Below are 25043 nucleotides of genomic sequence, written 5' to 3' on the forward strand. Positions count from 1 at the left end.
TTTGCGCTTTTGCCCCATGGCAAATGGAATGCAGTAAGAAACGACGCTATTACATTGCAAATTCGATATAAGACATGAAATAGGAAATCCCCCTAGAAATCTTGTATTTGAGATTTTTTTCATACAAACACCTTTACAGAAATGATTGATGGCATGAATGATAAAAGGGTCAGAGGTCAACAAATGGATCTTCTGAAACAACACTTTGGGAAATTTGGGGCTTTTTTTTTTTTTTTTCTCACTCTTCAATTAACTAATCCTGCACTACAGCTAATAGCAACCTCACTAACTAGTTTCATAGAATGCATTTCCCCACCATTATATTATTAGCTGCTTGTAGCTCTAAAGCAAAAAGAAATATGCTTTTGGGTGAATAAAAATGTAGTTTACTTGAAACTGAAGGCTGCCTTTTATCCCATGGTTTATACATCAAAGCCTCACTCTAGACATCACTCCCCAAATCCCTAAGCCAGACTGTTAAGCATGTAAATCTTTGGGGTAGAGAATTGAACTGAACATCAGGGGCACCTTCAAGAGGGGTTTTGAAAATGGATGTGAGATTCCTCAAATTAAAGCACTTTAAAAAAAAAAAAAAAAGGAGAAAGAAAAAGAAGAGTCTCTCTTCTCCTGACCTTGGAAACAAGTAAGGACGATGTTATTTTAATTTGCATTCAAATTTTAACAACACAGTCACACAGCACCAGTGGGATCGACACTGGGTTTCCACGAAGATTGCTCATCATTTCATTATGGCTCATTATGTTGATAACTGTCAGAAAGCATTAGAGGCGAGGGCTTTGAGTAATGGAACCGAAATGGTAATTTTAAAACAATACACTTTCTGGAGGAAATACAGTGGTGCACTAAATTCAATTAGAAAAGGCAAATGTAGACAAAGTTAGTGGTGCTTGTTGTTTGGAACTTGGCCGTTTCAATTTCTTGATAACCTAAACCTGCAGAAGGCACCCTCAAATCAGTACTTTTCATCATAGATCTTGGTAAATTTGCCCTCATTAGCTCTAAGCTCTTCCCGTCTAAATTGTCTTAAAAGCTGCAATTTTGGAATATTTTAGGCCATGTCTAAGCATCAACCAATCACTCTTTGTTTGACACAGCTGACGAATTATTCAAGGCCCGTTTACTTGGATACAGATTTGTGAAGGCCCTTCAAGTTGGCAATCTAAAATCATAAGCTCTCATTGAGAGAGGACGCCTGATCACAGTGCCCTGATAAGTTTCACCAAACACCTTAAATAAAGAGCAAAAGCACAAGGACTGATTTTTCAATTGAAAAATATGGAAAAACCACTCGGGTAATGGTGGTAGGCAAAGGGGGCAAAATAACAAAGTAGCATTTTTCTTAGATTTACAAAGCCAATTAGGGACTTCCTAAGGCATTTTTTTTTTAAACCACATTTTGAAATATGGTAGGAAAAAACATGATATTGGCCCTGCTTGCTAGCAGGGGAAAAGAAGACCTTTCTCACACCAGTTATTGGACAAGGAACCAAAGGACTAAGGTAATCAAAAATATCCCTGCTGAGGCACATGGTGGACCCCTCCCAATACTGCTGATTGGCAGACCCACTGCAGACTAAAGCAAAATGAAGGGACTGGGAAGGAGATCTGGAGTGGGCCAGGGGGTACCGCAGTTAGAGGACACCAATTTCCTTAGTAAAAAATCACATCAAAATTTCTGCAAAGAAATGATTCATGAAACCCAAATTCCTTCTTCAGCTTCAATGGTATCCTTGTGTGTGTAGGAATAATAGCATCTGTCCTACTGGCAATAAAAACCCTGTTGCCCTTCTTGACCCATATAGCCATCTGAGGTGAGCATTTGCATTTGTATTCTCTGGAAATAACCTAGTGAGACTCTGGAAGGGAAAAAAAAAAATCAACAACAACTATAAAAAACAAAACTGCACAGAGAGTGTATTTGATTGTGTTCCCCCAAACCAGGTCAGATTTTCTTCATTTAGAAGACAGATTAAGTACTCCATTTCCAGCAAGCGAAGAGTGTTGGAGCGGCACACACCTGAAAGAGGGGATCTCCCGCCTCCTGCCATCCTTGTTATCTAAGGGTGACAGGTTCACATTCCAGCAGCTTCTGTATCACTCAGAAACTTACTTAAAATGAAGAATCTTGGCCTGTCCTGTGTCCTGTTCTGATTCCTAAGTGATTTCCAGGCACACTGAGGTTTAAGAAGCACTATCCAAACTCCCTAAACAGTTACCACCTGAAAACATTCATATCACATGTCCATTGACTGATCTCACTACCTCTGCCAGCAGCTGTTTTTATTAGCCTACCCAGAAGCTCTTGTCAAAAATCCTCCCCAAAATAAAGTTTACTGGTTATTAAATTCTCATAAGTCCTCCAGCAGTGCAGATGGGGTGGGCTTCTAGGCGTCTCCCTCTAAATTAGCTGATGCTACTTGTATTCACCTGGTCTCATCGTTCTCCAAGTGAACAAAAACCTGATTTTACAGGCCAGTGGAGCAGAGTCTCTCTTTGGCTAGAAGAATGAGTCTCAAAGAGTGTGTTTTATTTCTTCATTAGTGTGCCGTCACAGTGAGCGATCACTAAATGCAGGGCTGCATGAGAATCCCAGGGTTAAAGACAGCGTAATGAACAAAGAAGGCGCCTGATTATCATGGCTGTCAGCACGAGGGAATTGGGTTTGTCACCTGGCTTAACCAACTGGTAAGAACTGATTAGAGGCTGGAATCAGTTTGAAAGGATCCCTGATGTTTATGTTCCTTTCCATCCCCACATCTTGTCAAAAGAATCCGATAAAGCTGGGAGTGGGGAGGATTATTCTGGGGGTTATCTGAACAAGAGGTTCTTTGAGAAACTCCCACTGTGTTCTCTATTGAAATGTCCACTACAGTGCTGTCCAATGGGACTTTCTGCAAGGACAGAAACTTTCTGTCCACTACTATTGTCAGTACCCCATGTGACTACTGAGCCCTTGAAATGTGACAAGCATGAATGAGCAACTGTATTTTAAATTTAATCATAATGACTTCAAATTTGGAAAGCTGCATGACCTAGTGGCTACTGTATTGGGCAATGATAGTCCACTATATTCAACAGGAAGGAAGAGATCTAATGGGAGAGCCATAGGCTAGGAATTGGATTTTAATTCTTCTGCCTAACTTAGTAAATGTTATTATATCTAGGAGCAAAGAATGGTCATCTCCCTGACTGTACCTTTCTCAAAGGAGATCTCAAGAGACTTACATAGTTAATGCTATAAATTTAAAAAGTAATAACTTTAAAAGTCAAGTCTGTAGAAAAGTGGTTTGAACTTCAACTGTACAATGGAATTGATGACTATCTTTTGAAAATATTGATGCTTGAGTCCCATTCCAGTGAGCCAGGGGTACAATGTGGTCATCAGAAAATCTCATTGTATAGTCAGAAGGAAATCACTGATAAGACATAATGATAACCTGCTGGGGAGGTGGTCTGGGGGAGGAAATGAACTTTCAGGGAAGAAAGAGGAGGAGAACAAACATTTATTAGCTCCTCACCATGTGCCAGACCTTTGCAAATATGTTCTTAGCTACTTTTTAACACAACCACAGGCATAGAAGTGAGAATCCACTTTACAGGCAGAGTAAGGACTTGGAGAGATTAAACACCCTCTCAGTGTCACCAACTTGGTTAGTGGTTAAAGCCAAGGCTGTCTGCCTGGTACGACTAGTGGAACCATCTGCATTGAGTTTCCGCTTCACTGAGGGGCTGGGTGCCGAGTCAGCAGGATTCAGTCACAATTAGGACAATGCCTGTGATCTTGCAGCAGAGAGGAGGAGGAGTTCCATGTGCAGGAGGGCAAGGACCACCTGTGGCTTTGGTGTCCCCATGGGTCTTCTATCCATGACTCAAAAACCCACTGCCCTTGCTCCCTTTACCTTGTCAAAAACCATCTCAGAAAAACACAAAAATCACTTTCATTTTTCAAGTTTTTGTTTCATACGTATGTTAAAATCATTTTTTTATTCATCTATAATATCAGGATAAAGCTAATTAATTCATTTCCACAGACATAAAATTCTAAGGGCTCCTCTGCCTTGTCATTATTACACATATGGCCAGCAGCCCAGTATCACAGACACATGGCAACCTTGGGAGGGTCCCTAAACTCCCAAGGAGCAGGGTACAGAGGAATTCAGTAATGGTCACATGGCTCCCTATAGTGCTGGACAACAGGTCAGAATCAGGAGATGGCCAGGCCGCATGGTCCAAGGTGCGACTCCTGACATTTGCGACACAATCCAACTCAACCTGGAGAAGCTTTTCCAATGGAGAGGGGGACTGCCTGATGCAAATAAATGGCCATGATCACGATGTCAGCCCCCAATAGTTCCCCTCTATTGTGCTCGAAACTCCCACTAGAGAGTTGTTGGTAGTGTGTGTGGAGAGAGGCAGGAAGTTTATGATTAAATGAATCACACAAACTTGAACACATCACAGAAATATTTCAATTGGGAAAGACAAAGCCAGGACTTGAACAGAGCAAACAAAAGCAGCCATCCAGAAGGAACAAGGGGAAAGAAGGCCAAGAAATCCTTGTCGGCTTAGGTTACACCCAAGGCTGACCTCACCTCTAGAAGTTTATGCTTGACCTGGGAGACGGTGCAAGAAAACCTCCCAGGAACTAGAAACTATGTGAGTCTTCAGATTGTGTGGCTTTGATACCACAGTGGGGTGTGGTCTGGGGAATGCTTTTTGATCACCTCTGAACTGGAAGCTGCCTTATCTATAAAATAAAGATAACACCTACCTTATAGACTCCCTACAACTGAACCAGGTAATAAACTTTTTTGAAAGTCCCTCATATATTAACTAACTGTGTATGATTTTTAAGTTGTCATCATCATCATCATTAGTAGTAGTATTGTTTCTTGTTATGAAACCCTGCAGAGGTTATGGAAATATCAGCCCAAACTTGGAATGGACCAGAAATCTCTCTCCCCACTTCTTTCAAAGGTGATATACCTGGTCATGACAGACAACGGCCCCCGTGACAGCCCAAACTACTTAAAGGCCAGGAAGAGCTTCTATTCTCAGGTGATGCTGGTCCTGGGCCAGCCAAGATGGGATTTATAGTTGTTAAGGAACATAATAAGAATAATTATAATTACAGTAAAAGCCAAAATATATCAGCAGCATCATTTTATGCATTTTACATAACATAAGCAGTATGAGGCTGTGAAATACCAACAGGCACGAAAAGACACGGAGGCTGTGCACCCCTAATCCAGAAAATGCAAATCCAAAATGTTCTCAACTCAGATATTTTGAGTGCAGACATGACACAATAAGAGAAATATTCCACACCTGACTTGTGATGGGGGACAGTTAAAACATTGATGCCCTGAAAATATTGTACAAAATCCTTCAGGCTACGCATAACAGCTGTATATGAAACATAACCACATTTGATGTTTAGATATGGGTTCCATCTTTAAAATATCTTATTAGCTGTATGCAAATTTTTCAAATACCCCTCCCCACCAAAAAAAAAAAAAAAATATCCTAAATTTAAAACATTTCTGGTCCCAAGCATTTTGGAAAAGGGAAACTCAATTTGTACTATTATTAACACATTCTACAGATGAACGAACTGAAGCTGACCAGTTACCCAGCTACTAAAGAGTGCGTCAGAAAACAAACGCAAACCCTGGGGACTTTGCACTAAACCACTACATCCCCAGAAACAGACTTCATTAACAAACCCAGGAAGTGAAATGCTGGGCTCTTCACTCCTGTCCTGGTCCAGGTCACAGCCACTGCAAGATCCATGAAGCCCAGAGTGTGCATGAAAGGAAGAGCAACACCTGGGAACACTTTCCAAATAAGGTGTGAGAAGAGCTCTCTCTACTGCCCTTCACACCAGGCTTCTCAGCTCCATCCATTCATTAGCCCAACATTTATTAAGTGACTATCATTAAAGAAGCATTTATTAGGATCCAGAACTAAGTGTTATGAACACAAAACTATGAGGAAAGACGGAAGAGGTGTAATGGCAGCTACAGCAATGACCTCAGACACACTGAGCTGTCTCTTTGCACACTGAAACCACATTCTCAAACCCTGCTCTCTACCTGTTTCTCCCACAGCTGTAAGCTTTGCGCAGTGCTCTATGCAATGGTAAAGCCATTTGTAAATTCCAGTCTCAGCTCTAATTACACTGTCAGACAGCCCCTGAACACTCAATCTCTGTTCCACAAAGCAGTCTGCTGGCAGCTGCGCATTTTGAAGGCAAGCAGAAACGGTGAAAAAAATTCTTTCTTTTCATGAGCATTTTCCCTGCTATGATTGAGAAGAGATGCATGCTTGATCTAATTTGCCCCCTGCATGGCTATCCTGGGAGAAGACCTGGCAGTGCCCTGCTAGGTGGTAATGAAAGCTGTTGGCATCACAGGAATGGGAGACAAGCAAACAACTTACGGGTGCAGGGCATAGAGGCAGCATCATTGTCAGCTCGGAAAAAATCTCGGTCACAGGTGCATGAGGTGGCGCCTTCCCAGACAGAGTAGCTGTGGGGTGGACACTTGGCACAGGTGGCATCCGTGGAGAGAGCCTTGTAATATCCAATTTTGCAAGCTGCAGGGAAGGAGAAAAGAACAAGAGAACAAATATAAACCACTGCAAATACAGCAAAGCAAAATGTGAAGCCACTTCCTTAGCTCAGAGGAAGGAAGATGTTTATGCTAATTACTGATGATCAGCTATGGCTTAAGATACAGGTATAGTCGCCCAGCCATTTATTGATTACAGCCACCCTTTAAGGGTCCTTTACATTCTTGGTTAGGTGGCAAGAGGCCCCCTAGGAGATATTTGCTTAAAATTGGTGGTACCCACTAAAAGCAAAGCCTAAGTTTGCTGAATGCCTTTCCATGTGCCAGGTACCCTGTATCTGCACTCTCTTGTTTAATTCTTATAACACTCTCTTTCCATAAACACTATTATTATCTTTATCTTAGAAATTCCTGCTGAGAGCAGGTAATTACTGGTATGAGACGAAGTGTCTGGTAAGTGTCAGTAACCAGGTTTGACCCTGGGTGTTCTGCCCCCAAAGCCACCCGCTCTGGGATCTGAGAGCATGGTCTTTAACCAACCAGTTGAAAGTATGTCTAAATGGTAGCAAAGAGGTGGTGTGTGATTATTTCCTATTATAGCTAAAGAGAGTACCATAGTACACAACCAAGAAAAGCAATCATATATATATAAAATGTTTTGTAAGGCATGTGTCATGATTTCAGGGCAAAATAATAAAAACTACTAACTGTAGATCCTGGAATATAATGTGGTGGTTTTTTGTTTGTTTGTTTTTAGATCAGCAAATATTTTTTGTTTATTTCAAGTTAATGAAACCCTCCTGTTTTTTTTCTTCCTCTATATTCAGCACCCTCACCCTCAAGAGTCTGGTACAGAGAACAAGAGTGGTACAATTCTTTATGCACCTGAGATGTTTTCCATGACTTCATTTTTATAAACACCAGACTGACACTGAGAACTACTTTTCCTAATGTGGAAAAATTCAATAATGCTGCAAAACCTCATAATAAAAAAAAAAATAGTTAATAAGGCCCTGCTTCCCCAATTTCCCACTCTATGTTATTCATGATCTGTTCCAACATGAAATTAAAACTGACCAATATTATCAGTATTAAACTCACAGAGGCAAGGTCATTAAAAATAAAGTTTTCCCAGCCAGGTGTGGTTGTGTACCCCTGTAATTCCAGCAACTTGAGAGGCTGAGGCAGGAGAATCCCAGGTTCAAGGCCAGCCTTGGCAACTCTCAAAGTAAAATAAATAAAAAGGGCTGAAGATGCAGCTCAATGGTAACGGACCCCCAATCTCCCACCACCAGGTTCAATCTTCAGTACCAAAATAAATAAATAAAATTATTCCATAACATCAAAGGTGTATTTTTTCTTCTTCTTTTTTATTTATTTGTTCTAATTAGTTACACATGACAGCAGAATGTTCTTCGGTTTCATTGTACACAAATGGAGCACAATTCAAAGGTCTATTTTAAAAAGTGAGATGCCTACAATCTTCCCAGCATGATCCAATCTCAGTCCTCTCCATTTAATACATCCCCAGGTTGTATCCATACTGTCAAAAACACCAGCTGGGAGAAGAACCTATGGGGACATTTTCCATCAGCCTGACCATCAAGAAACTAACCAATGCTAGCAACCCAGCAGATCTTTCTGGAAGGAGATCTAAGGGACCTGCAAAGATACTTGATTCTATGTGGCTGTGATCCCCTGCCAGCCCCATGCATGAAGCATCTTGCAGACTCTGCGGAAGCCTGCTCCTTTCTTGCGTGTCCTCTGACATTTTCTGCCTCACATGCTCATCACACAAGCGGAAAGGGAGTTTAGTGGGAGCTCAGAAATGCACACAGTTACTTCAGTCTTATTAACTGAAGTTGTTTATGGAATTTCCTTTAACGAGCTCAAACTTTATGACGTGTGCAGCACCAACAATAAAAGCGCTCAGAGATCAATCTCTCCCTTATTTGCTTTCGTCCTTCACTGGACCGAAGCATCTTAGAAAAACAAGCTGCTCCAGTGACTGAGATTTATGTGTCTCAAGTTTACACACATCGCATAATTAGATAAGGTTCACCTTGCAAGGGGCTGTTTGGTCAACCTAAGATGGCCCTAGGGTTTCCATTAAAATCAGAAACCCAGGTTTGGTAGGAAGAAGCACTGGGGCTCAGGCCAGGCCATATCAACACAAAGAGTCCAAACTCCCTGGGTCCCACCTTTCATCAGCGGGTCACAGTCAATAAAAACAACTGGAGGTAACTTGTTCAGAACTGCCAAGAAGGCACACATTATGTCTTTTTTGTTTTTTCCCAAGAATATCTGCTGTTCCTGACTGATTCTCATGTGCTTTTGATTTCATCCACAATCAAAATCTAAAATTGAATAGTGGGAGTAGAAGATGAATAATAATGAAAATTAACCAATGACTGGTCAATGTGACACAAAAAACAGCACTTGTTTTGGTTGGGGGATTGGGGATTGAATCCAGCAGTGTCTCACCACTAAGCCACTCCCCCATCCCCCTTTGTGATTTTTTTTTTTTAATGACAGGGTCTGGTCAAGTTGCCCAGGCTGGCCTCAAACTTGAGAACCTCCTGCCTCAGCCTCCAGAGCCGCTGGGGTGACAGGTGTGTGCCATTGTGTCCCACTGAAAACAGTACCTCTAAAAAATCTCATGGGGTCACTGCTATTTCTTCAACTTATGTAGGTAGTTCTTTTTTTTTTTTTTTTGAGGGTATTTATTTATTTATTTATTTATTTAAATTTTTTATTGTGGGTTGTTCAAAACATTACAAATTTCTTGACATATCATATTCCACACTTTGATTCAAGTGGGTTATGAACTCCCACCTTCACCCCATACACAGATTGCAGAATCACATCAGTTACACATCCATTGATTTACAAATTGCCATACTAGTGTCTGTTGTGCTCCGCTGCCTTTCCCATCCTCCACCCTCCACCCTCCCCACCTCTCCCCTCCCCTCCCCTCCCCTCCTCTCTCTCTACCCCCTCCACTGTATAACCCTGAGGGTCTCCTTCCATTACCATGCAATTTCCCTTCTCTCTCCCTTTCCCTCCCACCTCTCATCCCTGTTAAATGTTAATCTTCTTCTCCTGCTCTTCCTCCCTACTCTGATCTTAGTTACTCTCCTTATATCAAAGAAGACATTGGGCATTTGTTTTTTAGGGATTGGCTAGCTTCACTTAGCATAATCTGCTCTAATGCCATCCATTTCCCTGTAAATTCTATGATTTTGTCATTTTTTAATGCAGAATAATACTCCATTGTGTATAAATGCCACATTTTTTTTATCCATTCGTCTATTGAAGGGCATCTAGGTTGGTTCCACAGTCTTGCTATTGTGAACTGTGCTGCTATGAACATCGATGTAGCAGTGTCCCTGTAGCATGCTCTTTTTAGGTCTTTAGGGAATAGACCAAGAAGGGGAATAGCTGGGTCAAATGGTGGCTCCATTCCCAGCTTTCCAAGAAATCTCCATACTGCTTTCCAAATTGGCTGCACCAATCTGCAGTCCCACCAGCAATGTACAAGTGTACACTTTTCCCCACATCCTCGCCAGCACTTGTTGTTGTTTGACTTCCTAATGGCTGCCAATCTTACTGGAGTGAGATGGTATCTTAGGGTGGTTTTGATTTGCATTTCTCTGACAGCTAGAGATGTTGAGCATTTTTTCATGTACTTGTTGATTGACTGTATGTCCTCCTCTGAGAAGTGTCTGTTCAGGTCCTTGGCCCATTTGTTGATTGGGTTGTTTGTTCTCTTATTGTCTAATTTTTTGAGTTCTTTGTATACTCTGGATATTAGGGCTCTATCTGAAGTGTGAGGAGTAAAGATTTGTTCCCAGGGTGTAGGCTCCCTATTTACCTCTCTTATTGTTTCTTTTGCTGAGAAAAAACTTTTTAGTTTGAGTAAGTCCCATTTGTTGATTCTAGTTATTAACTTTTGTGCTATGGGTGTCCTATTGAGGAATTTGGAGCCCGACCCCACTGACTGTAGATCGTAGCCAACTTTTTCTTCTATCAGACGGCGCGTCTCTGATTTGATATCAAGCTCCTTGATCCATTTTGAATTCACTTTTGTGCATGGCGAGAGAAAGGGTTTCAGTTTCATTTTGTTGCATATGGATTTCCAGTTTTCCCAGCACCATTTGTTGAAGATGCTATCCTTCCTCCATTGCATGCTTTTAGCCCCTTTATCAAATATAAGATAGTTGTAGTTTTGTGGATTGGTTTCTGTGTCCTCTATTCTGTACCATTGGTCCACCCGCCTGTTTTGGTACCAGTACCATGCTGTTTTTGTTACTATTGCTCTGTAGTATAGTTTGAAGTCTGGTATCTCTATACCGCCTGATTCACACTTCTTGCTTAGCGTTGTTTTTGCTATTCTGGGTCTTTTATTTTTCCATATGAATTTCATGAAATTAAAGGCATTCCTGTATATCAGCGACAAATCCTCTGAAATGGAAATGAGGACAACCACTCCATTCAAAATATCTTCAAAAAAAATAAAATACTTGGGAATCAACCTAACAAAAGAGGTGAAAGACTTATACAATGAAAACTACAGAACCCTAAAGAGAGAAATAGAAGAAGATCTTAGAAGATGGAAAAATATACCCTGTTCATGGATAGGCAGAACTAACATCATCAAAATGGCGATATTACCAAAAGTTCTCTATAGGTTTAATGCAATGCCAATCAAAATCCCAACGGCATTTCTTGTAGAAATAGAGAAAGCAATCATGTAGGTAGTTCTTAAAAGACTATTAGTTTAAAAATTAAACTCCAGAGTTCACAAACATCAGATTGGAAGATGTTTCTTTCAATTTGTTAAAGTCCCCAAATTCAGTATTTTAGGTGAATTTAAGGAAAAAATGAACTTGCAAGCTTACATTTTCTTCCAAGCTGATACTAATATGTTACCAAGAATAAAAATATGTGAATTCATTGGGGAAATACACAGCTTCATACCAATTTGGAGAATTGAAAGCTGTGGGTTTTTTGTTTTTTTTTTTTTTTTAACATGTGGAGTATTTTTACCCTTTTCCTGTTTTACAAGCACAAGCAGAAAATATAAAATTGTCATTGTACTATTCTCGGCAGCTCTTGCTACCCTTAACACATTCTTTTGTCTTCAACTACATTAAGACCATGTTATTAATATTTCAGGATTCTTAGAAAGGCGCTCTCAAAATACAGCAGTGGCTATCCACACAAACAAACATTTGGCAGCTTAACGTTCAAAACAACCTACCAAATAGATGGTTCCCCTACATTTCTCTGCTGTGTGGTTGACGGCGGCCTTCCAGTATTTGATGCATGAATGTGTGAAGTCCATTCTACATTTTTCTTATTCAACACTCGCTAGCATCTGAAAATATTCACTGTCTCCTTCATTCTGAACAAAACCCCTGTAAGAGATTCCCTTGGCATAGCAGGCACTGATGTGTGTTAGTTTTTCCCATCATTCTCTCCTGGTTGAGAACTGCTATCCTGCATTTTTTTTTTTTTTAATGCTACTGACTTTTTAATCAAGTCCAAAGTGCTTCCTCAAGATACATCTTCCTCCTGCCCTCTTCCCAGTGAGGCTGCAGCAGGCAGGGAAGGGGTACCTGAGAATAGTCTCCTTACTTGGCCTTCTGACTTCCATTATGGGAAGATAGTTCACATCAGCAAAACAAAACTTGCACCCAGTTCCTTTAGCTTTGTCTTGATTACTGCTTTCTGTTGACATGACATGAAGGAAGAAGATGGAGGAAAAGGAGGAGGAAGAAAGGCTATGTTCTTTCATCAGCTCACCAACTACCACAACAAGGTTAATTTTAAAATTTATCAGGATATTCTCTTTGTAGAATATTGAGTTGCAGTTACCTTTTGTTAGATGCAAAAATGTTTTTCAAGCTAATACAACATCTGCTAGATATATTTTGGTGCACAGACACGAATACATGGAGATGTAATGCCCAATTTCATAGCTGTTATAGCTATTCTTTTACACATGTCCTACATAGATGGTCAGTCTTGTTTTTTCTTTCCAAGAAACATAGAAAGAAAATATAGAACCTGATTGTCTTTACAGCTCATTTTAAACTAGCTTTAAAAAATAGCTATGTGTGTCATAGCAAGTGTGGTTTCAAATATCAAGCAATTGAGTACTGTATTAACATGTATTACATTGTTTCATTTAATTGTCAAAATAACCCCATGAGCTTGTGGCACTAACACTAGTCCCATTTTGCAGATGAAGGAACAGGCAGTTTTAGGTAGGCTTCAGGATCATACCAATAAGCAGTAAAGTGTAACATCTATCTAACTCCAGCGCTTATGTTTTTTCTGAGTTTTCATGTACTGTGGTTACCTAGTATGAGGATTCATCTTTAATAAAAATGTGACTTGGCTATCAATGATGGGGTGGGGAAGTGAGTTAGTCTCAACTTCCATTTGCCCCCAAGTCCAACTCATTGCTGGCTGCATGGACCACACTTTGTTAACTGTGATCCACTACCTACATCACAAAGACTTGGGGAAGTTACTAAAACCAGGCTCCAATCCAAGTTTAGGATTGTCTGGTGGGGCATAAGAATCTTCTTTTCTTACAAACTCAGAGGCCAGTGAAAATCCTGCTGGTCCAGGGACCACACTTTGAAAACCATTGCCTGGCAGAAAACAGATCTACCTCCAAGAAAAATGTCAAAGTGTTGTTCATATCAGATAAGCTCAAACCACTTCACTCCTCTTTCTCAATATCCAAATGCTACTGGGTCAAATGATTGTCAGAAGAAAAATAGTCTTGGTGTGGGGAAATGGCATGTCAGAAATGTGATAGCTTTAAAATATAAAGAATAAAGAACATCCTTAATAGAACTTAAATTGTTCTGGGCTGGGGATGTGGCTCAAGCGGTAGCGCGCTCGCCTGGCATGCGTGCGGCCCGGGTTCGATCCTCAGCACCACATACAAACAAAGATGTTGTGTCCGCCGAGAACTAAAAAAAAATAAATATTAAAAATTCTCTCTCTCTCTCTCTCTCTCTCTCTCTCTCTCTCTCTCTCTCCCTCCCTCTCTCACTCTATCTTTAGAAAAAAAAAATTGTTCTTCAAGCAAAGATAAATATGCCCTGTAATGTCCCCAGTGTGAATAGAACAGAACTTGGGGTAGAACAGCCTTGTAAAAATGAACTGCTATAAAAGAAGGAAAAAACACAAAATTTATACCCAGTTATGCTAAAGGTCACATTTTAGAATTCAAAGTCGCCCATCCCCATCCCAGTGTTCCAAGTCACAGCCTCAGCACTTGAAAGGCAGATGTTGGAGGGCGGTACAGCAGTTCAAGAACACCCTGAGCAGTACAGCAAGACCCGGCATAAATAAATAGAAAATTAAATAAAATATTTCAAAGGAAGTCTACCACATTAGTACTGTCTCGAATAAATTGTCCTCTCATATCAATACTGTGAAGTTATCACTGGTGTCTTCTGATATTGTACTTTACAACTATTAAGTGGCACAATAAGTCTATGCTTATTTGATTTCACACACTTCTGTTTCCTTGACAATAAGTTTAGGATAGTAAAATATAATTGTTTAAAAACACTTATTAAATAAATTAATCATCTGGGTTTTTGTTTTTTTTTTTTTTTTTTTTTTTTTTTTTTGGTGGGTATGTGTATGCACTCTGGAGAAACAATTTTCCAAAAGACAGTTGCAAGACTAGAAATTCAAGTTCATGCCATTCACAGGAAGGTTCGCAGTCTCTAATGAATATTTGGGTAATTTGTAAAAAAGATTTACTGAGTTGTTTTGAAGGTTCTAACTGGATGTCGATCTTTAGTATCCTCAGGACATTTTTTTGAAATGGCTTTGGGGAGATGATGGAGATACAAAAGATCAGATAAAACTGAAATATTCTATTTTGGTTACCTTAATCAAATTTATAAAGGAATAGGCCAGAAATCCACCTAGGACAGTTAAGATACTTAAGACGGAGATGTTTTATAATCAACAACAGCAGGAATGTTAAATGAAGAACAGCAAACGCAAACAAACCAACAACAACAACAACAACAAAAAGGCTATTTTCTACCTAAAAGTCCTACTCACTGTCTGATTTGCTCTTAAACTTCATAGTACTTTATACCAAGGGCAGCCTGGACATATGATAATGGGCTGGCTTTGGACCTGGAGCTGTAGAGACCAGAATTTGTGACTTAGCTCTGCTATTTATTAGCTATGTGAACTTGAACAAGTAATTTGGCTTTTCTCTACCTCAATATTGTCACTTGCAGGGCTGATGTGAGGAAGAGGAAGATGAGAACACAGCCTGGTGTGTGGCGTGTGCTAGCTATGCACTGAAAGATCACTTGCTCTTACTACTGGTTACAACTAGTGTAACTGGCTGCAAGAAGTGAAGATAATCCACATATTTAAATTTTTTAAAAAATGTTTTTCTTTATATAAAATGGAAAAAAATCTAAAAATGAAAATAAATAAGAATACAATTTCTAAAACATATAGAATGACATTTATTATTGTTTTATTTTCCTCCCTTAACAGAAGGTGGAAAACGTGGGGCTAACTTCTGATTCATAGACCTGCATCTTATTCAGTAGCCACCATTAAGATAAGTATCAAGTAAAAATGTATTTTTATTTTAAAAATGTAAGCAAACTTTTAAATTATAAAGTAACTTAAGCTACTGGGTTGGATTTTCATGGTTTCTTCTCTCCACCAGTAGTGTATGATGCGAACCTTCTCCTCCGTCAAGCCCGGATTCTATTTTCTGCCCTCCATCTCCTCCCATTATTTCCCTTCTTACTTGGGAGCTAGCTGTCAGGAAAACAGACAAGGGAAAAAATGACAGGAAAAAAAAACTATGCTGAAAATTGCCTTGCTCTTTCACGAACAGAATGCAGCATAATCCCATAAATAGGTGGGTAATTCTAAAATGTCAGATGTATGTGGTTTCCACATCAGGTGCAGTAAATCCTCTAGAAGCAAATCCACATAAAGCTTGATAAATTTAAATGAACTCCATAAACATTATTGAGCACAAATGAAAAAGAACACAATAGAGAGATAACTTCCTATTCCCCCACCTTGACCATAATTATTTGAGGAGTTCTTTCTCTTTGGTGAATTTGGAGGGAGAGAGCTTGCACAGGAGAGGTTCAAATAAACAGCAAAGAGAAGCAAATTTTCAGCCCATTTTTCAAGACCTAATTCCATTGTCAGAAACTTGGCTTAAAAGCAGCCCTGTTCCCTACACATGTGGAGGCGATGGGGCTGGAGATCACGCTCTTCAATCTTGTAACTCTAATCTTTGCCTGGTAAACCTGGGGTTCTCTCAGCAGGGACCCTGCCAAGGCATGAGGCTTCCCACTTACCTGGAAGGACTGACTGGAGGAGGGAAGGGCTCCAGTGTCTTTGAAAGACATGTTGCATGCTGTTCTAATGCCTAGAGGTTGCTCCCAGGTGTGACAAAAGGACTGTTCTGAACTTGGACTTAGGTATGTTCATTGCAGTTTTCTCTAGGAGGGAGCTGTCATGAATTTGTAACAGATCACAATAGAGCATTGTTCAGAATGAATGGATGGATTATTTCAATTTGATAAGGTGACAATTTTATAATAGAGGGCAGCAACAGCAACCTATAATCACCATAAGATTTTTTTTTAATGCATCTATTTTACTAAATGAAGATCTCCTATTACCCACTGTAATCCTGTTTCAATTCTCCCATGTAGGATATTGAAAATTTACTATATAAAGAATGCATATTCTGAATCTCAATATTACCTTGAAAAATAATTCAGGAAAGCAATCTAATCCATAGAGCTATACAGATTTTATGGACACATTTTTTTCCTTTTATTAATGTGAAGTTTTTCTAAAATTTCATACAACAATGATTATGACTTTCTTTGGAAAACTTTGAAATTATGAAATATTCATTTGAGTTTTCTCAACTTATTGATCTATCAAAGAGATAAATTTGAGTAGAATGAGCACAACTTAATTAAAGGACTCTATAATCATTGAGGATTGTGGAAATGATGAAAACATCTCTTTGCCTACTATGCTAAAGTTTATATTAGCAAAGGAAGTGAATGAAAGCTGAAAATCACAGATCACCCCAATGCAAAAAAAAAAAAAAATCAAGACACCCAAATACTTCTTAATGAGCTAAATTTAGAAATTTTTAATCATTTTTTTAAAAAAAACTGATCTCTGCCTTGAATTTAAATATAAAAATGACTAAGTATCTGAAACACTTTTGAAAGATTTAAGCAAATGCTACCATATAAACTACCAACCTTACAGCAAGGGCACATCCATCCCAGCTGTGGCTTGCAAATCCAGAGTCACTGAGAGCAAACTTGATTGACATTTTACAGAGCATCAGGCTTTTTGATGAGTCTCCACTGTCTTCCTCACCCTTTGATATTTGGGATACATAAAGACTAGTGGCTCATTACAGATCCTCAGGTGACAAATAACAGGTTAGGGCACTGAACAGAGGAAGCAGCTGTTCTTTCCTTCTTCCACTCCTTACCCTCCTTTGTGGATCTAGATAAAAGTTTCATTCATTGCTAGGTATGTACAACTGTTCATTCCTTGGGTCATTTATGTTTTAGCAAACATTTATTAATCTTTTACATAATAGTGGCAACAGTAATAATGAGAGTGACTATTCAGTGACCACATACTGTTTAACAAACACCTACTAAGAGTCTCAGTCTGAGAGGTTGAGACTTTCTATGGAACTGAGACCTTCAAGGGAGAGAGCAGAACACAACTCACTCTCACATCTACAGGGGTGCTCCCCTGCAGAGGTGCCTCTGGACTTCTGTGGGGACTCTCGTCACGCATCTAACCCAGGTTGTCTGTCATAAAAGGAACTGAGTAGAAAAGCCAGCTGAGTTAATAGGATTTCTGAGTATCAACCAAAGAAAGAGTCAAGCCAGGAAGCTGGTTCCAACCAGAAGCTAACATAGTAGTTACTGATTGCCAATTGATAGTTGTGGGTATTGGAGGTATTTATCAAGCTCATTTAGACAAGAATCTTCTTTTTAAGGGAGATCCCAGCTCAATGAGAGACAGAAATGATTCTCTCATTAACTTCAGGTATCGCCTATGCTTGCTCAAATTTTCTATCAATTTAGAAATAAATGTTGCAAAGAAAACTGGGGAAGAATGAAATATGATTTGGAGCCAGGACCAGACCGAGAGAAACATGTGTTAAATAATTATTTGATTAGCTCCGGTGGCATTGCCACTCATTGTCACCCAAACTACTTTACAGCCTGAGTCGTCACCACTCATGATTTATGCAGCTGAAAGGAGTGCAGTAATAACTGCTCAGTATCCCTCTTTCTTTTTGATATGCTGATGGGGTCTAAGGATCTCAGAAGAAAAGAAAAATCTCCCCAGTGTTGTAGTTATTAGTAATGCTCAGCAATTCTCTGCTGAGACTTTTTCTGGGGAAGTGGGGGGACTGGAATTCAATCCCAGGAGTGCTTTACCACTGATCTACATCCTCAGTCCTTTTATTTTTATTTATTTATTTTTGAGAAAGGATCTTACTAAGATGTTGAGGCTGCCCTCAAACTTGTGGTCTTCCTGCCTCAGCTTCTAGAGTCCTCGGCTGAGGTTTTGAATCGTGATTCCAATCACCATTTGCTTTTCAACAATTAATATATTGAGAATTTTTTGAAAGAGAATTTTTAAATTCTGAGTCTAAATGATTTTTATAAAGTGATTTATGTTTAAGAGATATGATCAGGCTAAACATCTGTTTCTTGGTATTGTGCATAGTGGATTAAAGATTTTATATAACTACCTGCCAACATTTAATATTATATGTGTTGGACCATTCCAACTTTGCTTATGTCTGAGGAGAACAAAATGAAAATTCCCCAGGGCTCCCTGAAGAGACCTAGTCTAGACCAAGTGAAATTTATGGGGGACTTGCACTGTCTGTTTTCAGAGCAAAACAGACATGATCCCAGGGATGATAGTAAAGACCAGCACTCCAAATACCTGGGATAGCACAGATGATCTTGCTATTATTTAAAAAGTGCTAGCATCAACCCACCCTCTTCCACTGACTCAGTGACACTCCTACAAGCTGGGGGGTTTGAAAATTCATCTAATGCATTCTGAACTCATCAGCTTGATGGATTGTTGTCCCCAGAAATCAGTTTAAATTGCTAGCAGAAATATGCAGTGTGATGACAGACTGCTCATCTACTCCCACCTTGACAAGGATGACCTAGCAACTTGACGAGGCTTACCTGCAAGCTTAGCACAGGACCACATGCGTAAAAGTGCAAGGAAGGGAGCTGCAGACTCAGGAGCCTGAACTCCATGGTGTAGGGCAGTTTTCCTAAGCTTTCACTTGATCCCCTCTCCTAGAGCACAAAGGGCTGGTCTCTAGATGCTCCTAACTGTATGGCATGTTGGACGGGTCCCACCCTCAAGGGTTCTGGGAGGTTCTGCAGAAAGTGCTTTGGCAGCCTGGGCACTCTCTGTCATCAGTCTGAATTCATGGGAAAGGGCAAGATGCCAGAAGTGCTTGCAGGTGAATACTTGGTCCCTTTCAAGTGCATCTGACTTACACTGATGACTTAAAAGTGTGTTTGTCTTTTGTTGGGAAGGATTGTCAGTGAGGTGGGTAAATCTTTTCCAGGTATAAATTATAAATCACAAACGGGGATGGAAGGGTACCACCAAGTCACAATCTGCTTATCTGGGCTTCTCTCATCCTAAATATTAAACATGAGCAATGAACATAAAAATAGATATTGATAATAGGAAAAAACAAAAAAGGTACATCACACCGACATGTTCCCAAAGTGTTGGGTCATGAAGGAAGAAAAAGGGAGGACAAACTGCCCTTTGTAAAACATAAATGCAAGAGAAGCCAGACTGACCCATTTAAGAAAGCAAAAGAACAAATCAGGATTTGTTCTATCAAACACGGAAGAACTGCGTATCATAACAACCTAAGTTCACCTCAGATGTACAAAAATCTTTACTCATCAAAGACAGACCTTTAGAACAAACTTCAAATATGATTATAAACAGCATAGCATGGGCAGCTGAAAACCTTTTCTAGGATTCTATTTAGAAGACGTAGCTGACCTGAATTTAGGAAAAAAGGGTTTTCACATCACTTTGCTAATTAATGCCTCCTTCTTGTACATCACAAAGTAGTTGAGGATCCTTTACAAGGTCCTTCCAACCAGCCATTAAAAGTTGATCACTTTTACTCTGCAGGGCTTGGAGGGAGTCTTTCTGTGCCAATGTGCCTTTTTTTTTTTTTTTTTTTTTTTTTTACAGTGGCTGTAGAAAGTTTGTATTTATTAGGTATAAAATACTCCATAATAAAAAACTGAATTAAAAAAAATGTTGATCACCTTGGCATGCAGAAATCGAGACCTGATTTTATTCATCAGAATAGGAAAAAAAAATTTTTTTTCATCCAAGACAGGATCAGCCCTAAAGAGGTTCAGATTTGAAGGGGGAAATATGGTGAAGTCATAAATCATTCTCCCAGAACAAAAGAGGGAAAAAAAAAAAGCATAAAAAAATTTTTGGCTGATTAATGATTACCTTCATGAACAAAATGAAGCTGTCCTTCCCGAGGCTGTGCTGAGCTTCCACTTACTTGTGTGGAAACACAACTAAGAATCCATTCATGCATAGGTGGAAATGGAGGAAGGGTCCTTGGGGAGAAGACCTAAATTCCAACCCAGGCATTCATTCACCAACTCTAGCCTCAGTGTCCTCTGAGGGCACTGGACTAAGTAATTTTAAATATCTCGTTTTAAACTTCTAAAATTCTGTTTCCACGATCTGACAGACTCAATAATTCTGAAATAACACAAGCTGTTTTAACGAACACCAAAGCAATAAACAATTGGGTTCAACGCTATTCAGCAGATCATTCCCATCCCTCCGTGTATCTTTCCTTCCCAGACTAGCATGGGCTCATCATCAAACTCCAAATCTAAGCTCCGCCACTTCCCAGCCCTGGGATTACAGCAAGGAACTCAGCCATGGACCTATGTACTCAATGTTTTTTCTCCAATAAATTCATCCCTTTAAACTCTTCATTGAACTTTTTCTTCTCTTTCTTAGTAGAGATCTCCAAATGCACTTGTGCTCTTTTTGCTAAATACTAAGAACCAAATCAGACAAGACAATGAGGGAAAGAAATGTGTTAAGAACCTCAGTGGCGTGAAAGGTCATTATTGCACATGTATTTTTGAGCATCTGCATGTGGGTGACATGAGTAGATGACCCACAAGGTCTGTACCACGTTCTAGTGGTAGGGACAGAATTTAGCAAGAGAATAAATAGGTGATAGGAAGGACATCAAGGGTAGGACACTTGAATTGGGATCAGAGTCAAGAAAGGGCTGGTAAATGTGAAGGTCATATGGGGGAGGTGGCATTCAGGGACAAAGGGAAAGTTGCAAAATCCCTATGGGCAGTGTATCAGAGGATCAGTAAAAAGAGGACTGTCATTGGGAAACGCTTCCAAGACCCATCTGAGAAGTCACCCTGGTGCACATCACAGGCCCTTCACTCAGTGAAGAGATGAGGGCTTGTCCTCAGTGTGGCAATGGGATCCTTTAGAGATTTTTCAAAAGATCTCTAGCTGCTGGTGGAACATGGAACACAAAAGTGCCATCAGAAACAGGGGGTCCATTAGGAGGTCACTGAGGTAGCCAACGGAGAAAGGAAAGCCACCTGGCCAGGGTATACAAGCTGGAGCTGGGAGTCAGCTTCCACGTAAAGACATAAGGGACCAACATTGCTCTTCCTCATAGCCCTAAGATCTTCCTCTTAAATAGACTTGAGATTCCAAACAAGTGACACAAGGAGCAAATTTTGACTCTCCCCCCTTGGCTCCATCCTTCAAAATGAGTCATGTCTAGATCCACAGACTGGGGCTGTCACTTCCACAGCTAATTATGGCTCAAGGATGCTCCTGAATGTGCCAGAACAACAGCCCTGAGGAGGCTGGCAACCAGCCCCTGGGTCCTGACCACTTACAGGTGGTCACACCTTGATAGCAGCTGCATGACAGCACCTACCAACTAAGGAGAGGAGGGACAGATGCCTGGGAGTGATTCAGGCTGGAACTAGGAGTGCAGACGGAACCTGTCAACAGCGACAAAAGGAAATGAGGAGTGAGTAAGGTTTCAGGGAGACATTAGGTGGCTGTTGGGGTGGCCAGCACCAGTTGTTGTTCAAATGAGGCCTTCCCTTTCCTTTCCTCACTGAGCTGAACTTGACCTCATCGGAGGCCATAGATTGCTAGCTGACTTCTAGGAAAACTGAGAAAATAAGTTGATATACTCAGACCTGGTTCTGTTTATGCTTTTCTTTCCCGATTGATCCTCCAGAGGAATGGTCCCATCTCAAGTTGCAATAAAGGAGAACTCTCCCTCCCAGGCTCAGTCTTGACCCCTGCTTCTGAACAACTATAATTCACTAAAGAACTGTCATCCCAGGGTTTTCTGCCCATCTCTCTCTACTGGGCACACTCCTAGCTCAACAGCAGCAGCAAATGTGCCTGCTCATTTCCTCTCCCAGCTCTAATGTCGAGTCCACCAGAGTAGCCTCAGCAAATGAATGGATGAAGACATAGTTGCCTCTAGCTTCCCAGTGTTGGTGACCATCCTTCTGGACACAGAAGGCATCTCAGACCACCAGCCTTTGCTATGAACCAAGCAGTACAAAGATTATCTCGGGTCTACTTTCCTGTTCCTACTCCATTGTGACTTAGATTTCCCCTCAAACAGCCTTGGAACGTGACAGACAGGCTCTGCTGACAGTTGCCAAAAGGGAAACAGGACAATCCCAACCTGGGCAGCCAAGAAGGTCTGCTGATAACACTTGACGAGGACCCCGGAGGTAGAGTTTCACAATTGTCACCTAGAGGAGTAGGAAACCTATGGTTCCCTTCGCCTACCAGCAAATGAACCCTGAGAGTGAAAGTTGAAATATTTAGATATGAAATAATTCTCAGAGGAAAGGGAGCAGTAAAGGTTGGAAGCGGTGGAGCTGGTGGGGGAAGAAGTTAAGTTCTAGGAGCAGCAGCCTAGGGAGCTGAGCAGATAGGATGAAAGATAAGGGCCCTGTGAGTGGGTCACACCCTCACACACACAATACACTGGCCAACTCCTTTACTAACAAAGGCGGCTCAGATCTTGACCAAAACCCAGCCTAGTGTAACAGTCAGGGTGCTCAGAAAAAAAGACCTAAAACAATGTTTTTCAAAACCATCCAAGAGGGCAGGATATAACAAAATATGATTCCTAGGAAGTCTGAGAATAACATGGCCCTAAGGCCACAAAGGAAGTCCAAGTTTCCTCATTGTATTTTTTTTTTTAATTTTTTATTGTTGGCTGTTCAAAACATTACATAGTTCTTGATATATCATATTTCACAATTTGATTCAAGTGGGTTATGAGCTCCCATTTTTACCCCGTATACAGATTGCAGAATCACATCAGTTACACATCCATTGATTTACATATTGCCATACTAGTGTCTGTTGTATTCTGCTGCCTTTCCTATCCTCTACTATCCCCCCTCCCCTCCCCTCCCCTCCCTTCCCCTCCCCTCTTCTCTCTCTGCTCCCTCTACTGACATTCGTTTGTCCCCCTTATATTATTTTTCCCCTTCCCCTCACTTCCTCTTGTATGTACTTTTGTATAACTCTGAGGGTCTCCTTCCATTTCCATGCATTTTCCCTTCTCTCTCCCTTTCCCTCCCACCTCTCATCCCTGTTTAATGTTAATCTTCTTCTCATGCTCTTCGACCCTACTCTGTTCTTAGTTACTCTCCTTATATCAAAGAAGACATTTGGCATTTGTTTTTTAGGGATTGGCTAGCTTCACTTAGCATAATCTGCTCTAATGCCATCCATTTCCCTGTAAATTTTATGATTCCTCATTGTATTTTAAATGAAGCAGAGTTTTTGAAAACCGGTGTTTGGACCTGAAATGAGAAACACCAAGGCTGCCGATAATCCCATTGCAAGAGGGAGTAGAAGCCAGATGGGGATTCCAGAGCAAGAATCGGAGGAAAGCAGAGAGGTGGAGCAGAGGCCCACCTTTCACAGGCCCGTTTCCTTCAGCTCTGCAGGACAATTCAACAGCACTTCTTTCTTCTGCCCCAGCTGTACAGAGCCTACCAGGAGCCCTGAGCCCTGTATCAATGTCAATCCTACAGCTAACACCCCCCACACACACACACACCACAACCCCCAAAGAGGGCATCTCTCACACTTTAGGAATAAAGAACATTAAAAGACCCATGTATAATGTATAATAAGCAAATTAGCTGTTTAAATGCAAGGAACGACCATTCTCATGTCACCGCCTAAGTAAACAGCAGCGTCTACCTCCGACACACCTGCAGCAGCCCAGCCACACCCTTTCCACCTGCCTGGACCAAGGCCTCTTGACTTCCTCTCAGCTTCCTCAGTGTCTCTCCTTTTCTTCTTTTGCTTCCTCTCTCACCTTCTTACTGGCCATTATCAACTTGTGTTATGGTTTGGAAGTGAGGTGTCCCCCAAAATCTCATGTGTGAGAGACAATGCAAGAAGGTTTAGAGGAGAAATGATGGGTTATGGAAGCCAGAACCCAATCAGTGAATTAATCCCCTACTGGATTAACTGAGTGGTAGCTGAAGGCGGGTAGAATATGGATGGGGGAGGTGGGTTGTTGGGGGTGTGCTTTTGGGGTATATATTTTGTATCTGGGAGTGGAGTCTCTCTCTTTGCTTCCTGATCATCATGTGAGCCACTTTCCTCCACCACAGTTTTCCTCCACGATGTTCTGACTCATCTTGAACCCCAAGGAATGGGGCCAACTGTCTGTGGACTGAGACCTCTGGAACCATGAGCCCCAAATAAACTTTTCCTTCCCTACCATTATTCTGGTAAGATCTTTTTAGTCACAGCAGTGAAAAAGCAGGCTAAAACAACTTCTAAGGTTAATTTTTAAGTACCTGTTTTATATATTTAAAAGCATAAGATGCTCATGCTGATTATGTCATTCCTGTGTTTTAAATCTTTAAATGGCCCCTATTGTGTAGACCATGAAATTCAAAGAGATGACTCTAGAAAACCAAGGGTCCCTTCTGCCAGCCTCCATTTGTCCTTCAAGTACCCAACATTTTAGTCAAACCAGGCAGCACCCCCTCTGTTGTCACCTGAATTGCTCTTCACACATTCCCAGTTATCTTGAATAATGGAATCCTGACCCCTAACCCCTTTTAAAACCTGAAATCAGCTACCACCTCTTCCATCAAGCATCACCACATTCGGGAATGAGACCTCGAATTTGTGTTTACAACACGGCACTGTTACGGTTTATGCTCACTTGAACATATAGTCATTCATTTTATTACCCAGAAAGCCACT

General features: G+C 40.7%; 1 protein-coding gene across 1 annotated transcript in view; it reads right to left on the reverse strand.

Moving 5' to 3' along the window:
- Positions 1-25043, reverse strand: part of Epha4 (EPH receptor A4) — a 140948-nt gene that overhangs the window by 69994 nt on the left and 45911 nt on the right. Inside the window, exon 4 of the mRNA XM_046439765.2 lies at positions 6463-6618. Within this exon, the coding sequence (XP_046295721.1) occupies positions 6463-6618 (156 nt within the window). The remainder of the gene's footprint in view (positions 1-6462; positions 6619-25043) is intronic.

The sequence above is a fragment of the Marmota monax genome, unplaced genomic scaffold (genome assembly GCF_021218885.2).
Source record: "Marmota monax isolate L192 unplaced genomic scaffold, Marmota_monax_Labrador192_F-V1.1 WCK01_AAM20220418_F8-fsc00041, whole genome shotgun sequence".
NCBI lineage: Eukaryota > Metazoa > Chordata > Mammalia > Rodentia > Sciuridae > Marmota > Marmota monax.